The 9,273-nt window shown below is 30.8% G+C and overlaps 2 protein-coding genes across 5 annotated transcripts; one reads left to right on the forward strand and one right to left on the reverse strand.

The window, feature by feature from the left end:
- Window positions 1-4,087: 4,087 nt before the first annotated feature.
- Window positions 4,088-5,302, forward strand: LOC133705628 (probable carboxylesterase 8). Its single transcript, XM_062130936.1, has one exon. It carries the CDS (start codon window positions 4,252-4,254, stop codon window positions 5,227-5,229), a length of 978 nt encoding a protein of 325 aa, XP_061986920.1. The 5' UTR covers window positions 4,088-4,251; the 3' UTR covers window positions 5,230-5,302.
- A 456-nt stretch (window positions 5,303-5,758) lies between these two features.
- On the reverse strand, window positions 5,759-9,100 carry LOC133705649 (uncharacterized). Of its 4 annotated transcripts, XR_009844324.1 has the most exons (5): window positions 8,940-9,100; window positions 8,668-8,734; window positions 7,955-8,159; window positions 7,264-7,365; window positions 5,759-6,059 (listed from the first exon to the last, which is right to left on the reverse strand). XR_009844324.1 is itself a non-coding variant. In XM_062130985.1 (4 exons), the coding sequence occupies exons 1-4, from the start codon at window positions 9,035-9,037 to the stop codon at window positions 7,346-7,348; spliced, it is 390 nt and encodes a 129-aa protein (XP_061986969.1). In that variant the 5' UTR covers window positions 9,038-9,100; the 3' UTR covers window positions 5,759-7,345. The 4 variants fall into 4 exon arrangements, 3 of the variants coding, with proteins under 3 accessions (XP_061986969.1, XP_061986960.1, XP_061986952.1); XM_062130985.1 differs by having other exon boundaries at window positions 5,759-7,365; XM_062130976.1 differs by lacking the exons at window positions 5,759-6,059; window positions 7,264-7,365 and adding an exon at window positions 7,467-7,816 and having other exon boundaries at window positions 8,955-9,100.
- Between the last annotated feature and the right edge of the window lie 173 nt (window positions 9,101-9,273).

The raw sequence follows: 9,273 nt of genomic DNA on the forward strand, positions 1-9,273 counted from the left end.
ATAAAATCTTGAGAGAAGATATCGAAAGAACATTAAACAAGCTTTGTAAACATTAATTGGAAGGAAGAAAATCAAATGGAAGTGAGTAGAAAATGAGAGAGGAAGTTTGGCCAAGATTAAAAAAAAAAAGGAGTTGGAAGCTTGATTTAGGAGTGTTTAGAGTTTAATTACTTACTTGGTAAGGCATTTTAAACACTATTGATATAATTTTAATGGCTTAAAGTCCTTAATTGATTGAATTCTTGAAATTGAAAAGTTAAGGTTCTTGAATAAATTTAGGGAAAATAAAGATTTATTGTAATTTGTTATGGGGATTAATATGAAAAATAGAGTAAATTGGTTAAATTATTGTAATTGAAGTAAAAAATTTTATAATTAAATAGAGTTAGTGGCCCGGCAATGATGAGAGATTTTCAGGGATTTAATTGTGAATAAATGTTGTTAAGTGATAAATTCATAAGCACAAGGCTGCATTAGAATTGATGCAATAAAGAAATGATTAATTAAGGAATGAAAGAAAGTAAAATAAAATGAAATTCTTCATTCCATCTATTAAAAAATTTCGACCAAAGGAGAAAAAATTAGGAAATGTAATGTAGTGGAAGGAAATGGATAGAAAAGTAATGAAATAATGTTAAATGGATGGTTGGAATAGGAAATTTCTATGTTATCTATTTAGTTTTTATTTTTGGTCAAATGGAAGGAAAATAAGGAAATGGGAAATTTAATATAAACAAATAGATTTGTGGAGAATTGTGATTGAAAATAATAATAATAGAAGTTGAGGTTGAATAAAAAATATAATAATAATAATAATAATAAAAGAAATGATGTGATGTGATGTGATGTTGATGTCGATACATGAGAGGCTGCTAAATTGTTGTCGCAGCAAAGAACTTCAGCACAAGTTCAGTCATTAGGTATACATGTGAAGCCTTAAATTTATTAATGATTAAATTTTATTTTTAGTTTAAATCTAATGAGTTATGGTTAATTAATTAGCGATTAGTTATTTTGTTTATTGAGGAAAACAAATATGCGATGCGATGAACTAATTCCTGAATTAATAAAATTAGTGCCCCTAGTAAATGAGCAAGTTGATGAACAAATTTCTGAGTTAATGAAATTAGTGCTCTATTCAATAAGCAAATGTAAATAGGCGTTGAAATGAATTATATTTCTGATTAATGTTCAATGTTAAGAATTAATTTTTCTTCCTACTTGAAAATTAATATCTTGATTATGTATTTATTTTATTAATGATTTATTTAATTGTTTTTTTTTTTTTGCAAAACTCATGATTGTATAATGTAATTTAATTGTAATTATTAGAATAATTCATTTATTGCATTTAAGTTTGATGTGTACTATTATAATTATTTGCTCGAATTGATTATTAAAAAAGGTACCGTCCTCAATCATAGAACGAATGCGAAATTTTGATAATTTAAAAATGTAGATGAAAAATTGATAATTTGATATCTAAAAATATACGGAAAATTCTACAAGATTAAAAAAAAAGAATTTAGGATTGTTACATCCTCTCTCTCTCTCTCTCTCTCTCTCTCTCTCTCTATATATATATATATATATATATATATATATATATAGCCAATGTTTTGTGCACAACTATCACACACACAATTCAATTCATATCCACACTTATTATGAGACGATAAATGGGCTGCTTACCAGTTTATAGTGTTTGGTGGATGCGAAGAGGGTGGTAGCTGAGATGAGTCAAACATGGTCAAAGACAGGCCAAGTTAATAAAAAGATGAAAGAAATGTAGGCAGTCAAATTGGTCATTTACGAATTGTAGGCAGATATCCGTAATTTGTGCAAGTCTTTGTAATTATCTTATATAATTTTAGGTTATTGTAATTTATAGATAATATAATATAAAAAACAAAACCACCACAAATCATTAGACTATGATACCGATTAATGTTGGCAACAAATGATAATAAAGTTTGTTACAAGTCAAAATATTTAAAAATAAAAAATATTATAACTATGAAAAAACATCTAAAATATTCTATTTTTATTTATCAAAGTCTTCGCTTGTCAAAACAATTATAAACTTTTATATAAAAAAACTAAAATTCTATTAATACTAAATGGAAAAATTATTCTCTTCAAATAGAAAAAACTAGAAAAACCTAATAATATTGAATAGAAAATAAAAAAATAAAATGAATTAATAAAATATTTATTTTTTTCTAAAACATAGCCTCTATTATAATGCATGGGAGAGCCTATCCCTCTAGATATATCGGTGCAATAAGAAGATAAATTATCATGAATAATTATGTTTTTATTCCTGAAATAATCATCTAGTTGTTAAGGAGATTTAAATAGAAATAATAATAAAACTATTTCTTTATTCATGAATAAAAAGGTAGGTGTCCCCAATTTGTGCAAGTCTGTTTTCCTTTCTTAATATTTAGCTTGTATAATTTTAAGTTATTATAATTTATAGATAATATGATATAGAATTAAAAAAAAGGTATGTAATTCACTAAGATATACACTATTAGTCCGATGAGCTTGCCTATATAACATTATAATAAGAGAGCCTATCAATAAGGTATTCTTATTCATTGCATAAAGAAACAAGTAATTAGCATTTGCATATCAATAAGGTATTTTTATAGCAAAGAAAGAGAGATGAAAAAGTCTTCATTCAAGCTAACATACTTGATCGTTGCATTCTTAATCATTGTTTCTAATTACTCTCTCTCATACTATTATATATTTCATTCTAATATTCACACAAATAAATATTATTCTATACCTTTCATTAAAAAAATAAAATATTATGAACTTGTGTTTGTCAGGTTCACATGTAGGAGAAGCAAGAAGCACCGTGATTACATTGCGTTGCAATAAAGATGCAGACTGTGCAGGCCAAAGATGTTGGTGTATAGGCAAGAAATGTTTGTGTAATACTTGTTTTTGTCAGAACCATAAGTGTGTTTGTAAGGTTCAATCCTCCTTAAGCGATGCCATCATCGGAGCTCAAATAGAAAAACCGGGACATTGATTAAAAAGACCTCTATACATGCCGGTGCCACAAGCAAATAAATTGTCATGAATAATGTTTTTATTTTAAAAAATAATAATCTGGTTGTTAAAAGGATTTAAAAAGAAATAGTAAAAATATTATCTCTTTAATAATAATCTATAATATTTACTAATATTTACCTCTTTAATCAACTAGAAAATGACACTATCCACTTGGAGATAAGAGATGAGATTTTGCATGAACGTAAATACAAAAAAAAAATCCACTTGGAGATATCATCCAATATTTTCAGCCTTGCAGGCTGGAAGTTTTGTCTATAAAGTAGTGACAAAAACACTCCATCACGGCAGATCCACTCGTCATTTATCTCCTAGCCAAAAATAGTCTTTTTTGGGACCGTTTATCAGCCACTAAATCAATGTTTCTCCATCGTCTTTTTGTCTTGAATGAGTTTTTGTTAACGATGATGTGTAAAATAAAAGTAAAACAACTTATTATAAGACAAAATTTATCATTAAAAAATAAAACAAATCAGTTTTTTTTTCTTTTTATATGTTGCTAACTGGACAGAAATAAAATAGGAAAAAAAATAAAAAAAAGACGAGAGAGAAAGAGAAAAAAGTAAGGGAAAAACATAAAAAAAATTAAAAAAAAAAGTTAGAGAATAACCTTATAAACTTACAAAGTCCAACTTATAAAACATTAATTTAAGGAAGAATGAAGTGAAGAAAGGAGAAATTGAGAGAAGGAAAAAATTTAATTACTTTGTTTTTTAGTTGACATGAAATTGTTATTTTATCCCGATTGAGAAGTTGTTACAATATCAATTCAGATTCAATCATAGATGAAGTGTATTCCACAAAACATCGAAAGATATAATTTCAATACTTCAATTATATGTACTTTTAAATTTATTTTTTATATTTTAAATAGTGTATTTGAATTAAAATTTTATAGTTAACTTTAAAAATTTATATATATAAATTAATAATTAATTTTTAAAAAAATTTATATATTTATTTAATAGTCCACGAATGGAAAAATTACTGAAACCCCCTGGACACCAGCATCTTCAACGAAGGTGGCTTCTCCATGGTTCCAGTGGATGGTCCCATAAAGATTTCAACATTGACTACCATCCATTCACTTCCCTTCCTTCTATTAATTCCTCCTCTTGCATACTGCTCTTCATCTCCCTTAGAATTTACTACCTTGTCTTGACCATGTTAGCTTCCTCTGTCAAGTTAACAGATCTCTGCGATTTTGTGGAGAATCCAGATGGCTCACTCACTAGAAACAGCCCATTTCCTGACGTACCACCAACAGAACAAATAACTCCAGGCTCCAAAGAACTTTCGCTCTCGAAAGACATCCCTCTAAACCCCAACAACAAAACATTTCTTCGTTTATTTCGCCCCCTAAATCCCCCTCAAAACACCAAACTCCCTCTCATTATTTACTTTCATGGAGGTGGCTTTGTTCTTTACAGTGCTGCAACTCTTGTTTTCCATCAAACATGCAGTGACATGGCTTCTCACTTCCCCGCTCTCGTCCTGTCTGTTGACTATCGTCTTGCCCCTGAACATCGCCTTCCCGCTGCATATGAAGATGCTATGGAGTCTATCAAGTGGGTCCAAAAACAAGTTTTGGATATCAACGGCCCTTCTTGTGAACCTTGGTTTAAAGAGTACCTTGATTTTTCAAGGTGTTTCTTGATGGGCATGAGTGCTGGTGGCAATATTGCTTACCATGCAAACTTGCTTGCCTTGAATATTGATATCAAACCCTTGAAAATCATTGGTTTGATATTGAATGTCCCCTATTTTTCTGCTGTCACCAGGACTGAATCAGAGAAGACGTTGATCCATGATCCGGTTTTGCCATTGGCTATTAGTGATAGGATGTGGGCTCTGTCTTTGCCCGAAGATACTGATCGTGATCATGAGTATTGCAATCCCATTGTTGGCGGGTCTCTTGAAAAGAACAAAATCGAACGGCTGCCGAGGTGTTTCTTTAGAGGATACGGTGGGGATCCACTTGTTGACAAGCAAAAGGAACTGGTGAAGATGTTAGAGTCGAGTGGAGCGGACGTGGTTGCGAGGTTTGATGAGGATGGCTTCCATGGTGTGGACATTTTTGATCCTGCAAAAGCCAAGGCTTTGTATGACTATGTTAAAGAATTTGTTTACACAACTGTTTAATGATCATAGTGTTAAAATAAAAAACATATAGCATGGTGAAGAAGATGGGTGGAAGAAGAAGGCTAGGTTTTTTTTTTTTAATGGCAGATTGTAATATTTAAGTTTTTTTTGTTCAATGTAAATTTATAATATTGAATATAAGAGCTCTCAAGTCATTAAAAAAAAAAATAACAACCCTATAAATAATCAAATAATTTTTATTGATTTTTTTAGCGTGCTTGTTATAAAATGTAAATTATTATGCATGTATCAAAATTTTCGATGTAAATTATAATTTTAAAAAACTAGATAAACATATGCAATTTTGACTAAATCATAGAAAGTTAGCGGCAATTTTCCAAAACTATTACTAAGAGTGTGAGTTCTTATAGAAGGTTCAAACTTTATTAATCAATATTATATTATAGTGCATTGTGGATCATAGTTGTTAAGCCTGCGACAACGTGCAGACATAGCAACTAGTATATACATATAAAAGAGGGCATTTAATTGAGTGAAAACCTAATCAATTTCTTGTTTAACATCCAGATTTACGTCAATATGGATCATAGGATTATAGAAAGGCCATAAAATAAACAGTTACAAGCTCCCACAAGTCAACAAACATTGTTTAGAGTTTAGACAGCTAAAGTCAAATACATATATCCAGACACAAATCCTTAGATTGTCGTCTGCTGTTTTTGCACTATGATCAATTAACTTGCAAATGCTATTTTAATATACTATATTAAAATAGCATTTGATGTTCAAAGTATAACTAATAACTATAATCACTACAGATACAAATTCAACTTGATTTTCTTCTGAAAACTGGTGAAGGGAGTCAAGACCTATACGAAAACAATAGGCATCGTAAAATTTGCAATTTACCATCAACAATTTGGAGGCCTCAAGTTTTGAAATTCTAATATATGAACAAAAATCAGTCAAATGCATAGTAAATTTATGCAAGAAGGTGACGTATTTATCAACATCAAGATGAAAACTTTCATTCAAATCAAAACGAGATCATAAAATTGTTTAAATTCAAACTTTTATGCGAGTCCAACACTTGATTCATCCATCATACACACTCACGTAGTCAATAGTTTCTCATTCAGGCAGACATCCCGCATTGAATTTGTACCATCAAAGTGTAAGCAAGTGGTCATTGTCCACATATTTTTCCATCTACCCTAAAGGATGCTAGTTCTTCCTGCTTCTCTAATTCTCAAGCGGGACACAATGGAAGCAACAATTTCTCCTGGGAGTTAACTGATTGAATCCCCCAAATAATTTGGACTCTTAACCCCAACAATAAAAAGATTATCACATGAAAACATAACTGTTGGTCTATCTAAGCTATTTGAATAACATGCAAATTGATTAGGTAGAGCAGATAGCATCCATTTGATGGATACCAACCCTAAACCCTAAGGGTAGGAAATTTTACTATCCATAAAATTTCCTACACCTTAGGGTCGGTATCCATCAAATTTGGTTGAAATTGTAGTGCCTAGTTAAAATCACTCGTATGTTCGGCAATCAATTGCAATGTTTCTTGAACTAAAATTACTATTAAGAACATAACTTTAAGATTTTTATTCAGAAATTAAATAAATAACTCGAAAAAATGGTTTCTATCCTTGAAATCAAAAGTGATGAGTAATACAAGTCTTTTTAAAAAAAGGGATGAAGAAAATGCTTGTTTTTATCTTGATAATGCTTTAAACTTAATGGATTAAGGTAAAATATATAACATTGGTATTTTTATAATTTAAAGTTATTTAATGTTATTTTTATCTTTTAAATAGTATACGCACCCTTTTTTTCATTAAAAAAAAATCAATTTTCATGCATTTTGAAATGAAAGGTAATATACATTTTGATTTGTTTTTATAACAATCACCCATCAAACACTTTGTACTTTTAATTGCTTTACTTTGAAGAAGAACAGTAAAAAGTAGAAAAGCAAAATACCAAATCGGTTTTTAATCAAATCAACTAATTGCAATTCAACCAACCAAAATCATTTTAAAAATTAAGTGCACTCACCATTTTCCTCTACCACGCTCCACACCTATCCTTAAGGTGCTGGGGATCAAGGTTGAAACACTGGAATCATGACAACTTCCCTTCATTCAAAAATCCATAAGCCTGCTTATAGAAATCAAAGAAAGATGATGCCACACACACACTTTAAAATAAGCTTAGTGCAGTCAAAATCCTTCAAATGAAGAATATTTCAAGCTCATTCAAACTCGCAAGCTTAGTTTCTTTTCATTTCTTTCCATTGTAAAGATACCGCAGCAACAACATACAAATTCGCAAGACAGCTATTCAAACATGCACATGGACCATTAAAACTGAGAAAGCTTTAACAAATGGATCTGTGGGAAAATTCCTTTGCTAGCTGAAGGGGTGTAGGGTAGGATACTATTGGGTGGGAATAAGGTTGCGCTTCATTATAGTTTTCGGCATATTGGTTGAAGGAAGCTCCTCAACAAAAAGCAAGAAAATCACCAGCGAATCCCCGCTGTAAATCCCTGAAGAGGGTGATAAACTTTGTCTTCATGGGGACAAAATCCACAGTAATCTTTGGTAGACCCTATAATAATAATAAACAAACCAGAAACAATAATATAAAATACTATGCATGTAATGATAAAATACAACTCGTGCATAGAAATTGACAAACACACACCAGAGTGCGAATAAGAAGGAACAAAAGAAATGCATAATTCACCTTCTTCCAGCAAACAACATGCAGTGATTTTTTCGGCTTCTGTATTATGATTCGTTCCCCAATGAGCTTCTCCATGTGACAATTCAGCAAAAAACAATTTCAGAGACTTGTCATCTTCAGAAGCAGTGAAGTTGATATGCTCCCAAACACCCATAGAAAAGAAAGAACATGCAGATATGATCTCCACCAGCTTAAATTTAGCACCCTGAAAAAGAAATTGACGGGAACAAAAAAATAAGTTGGGAGTACACAGAATTAATTTGTTTTTAGCAGCGGACAATTAATAAAATAAAATAAACATTATAACTAGCAAATAGTACTAGATGATGCTGATTGTTTTAACCACCCAATACATAGAAATAACCCGAGGAGTTTTCACAGCCCAGAAATTTACCTTGGACTTGTTGTTATAGAATTCTACAGCATGATGGATCAACACCATAACAATACTGGCAAAACAGAGTGTTTATCTCTTTCATGCACCAAACAATCCTAACAAGTTCATTCAAGCACCGAGATGAAGATTAATGATTCTCTGGAAAATATGACATGGATAGACATCGTAGAGAACTTTTGAGTTAAAACACTGTCCCGTCCTGTCCTTATTAGTGAGGGACTGGAGTTTGTTGTCTGAGGTTTTTGAGCAACAAAATTCTTCAAATTTTTTCATCATCAAAACTGGTAAAGCAGTAAGCGATCTAAAATTAGTTTACCTCGTGCTTCTTGTTGTGGTATTTTATGCCTTCTTCTGCACTCCTTGTGTATTTTAGCAGGTCATTCCTGGATGGATGGATGGATTAAAGAAAAGTAAACTTAAATAAAAATTGAATTAGAATGAGATTTATTTATAAAAAAAAGAATCAGATGTGGACAGAGTCATTCTACGCGTAAGAACAAGTCCCGAACAGCAAAGAAAAACTAAAAACCTAACACTGAACATAAAATCTTTCCTCCGATCTCATATTTCAAGGGAAAAAAAATGTACCGTTTCTCACAATACCCGAGCTGATCTTCCCGAGTTTGGATTCCCCGATCTCGTTCAATATCCGGATCACCTTTTATCTTCCCTAGGACGTCGCCCATCCTCCGTTGCAGAATTTGCTAAGCGATTACTATTCCTAATTAATAATCTAGAAAGTCTAGGTATTATTATTAAGTAATAAGTTTTCATATATATTGTCGATTATAACAGTAATATATTACTGCATTCCTTTTCTTTTTTCCTTTGTTTCCTTTTTTTTTCGTTTTTTTTGGTCACTTTTTCGTTTTTTTTTACTTTATTTTTTTGCACTTCTCTTTTTTTTTTCCTTTTTTTTCTT

The sequence above is a fragment of the Populus nigra genome, chromosome 1 (assembly GCF_951802175.1).
Source record: "Populus nigra chromosome 1, ddPopNigr1.1, whole genome shotgun sequence".
NCBI lineage: Eukaryota > Viridiplantae > Streptophyta > Magnoliopsida > Malpighiales > Salicaceae > Populus > Populus nigra.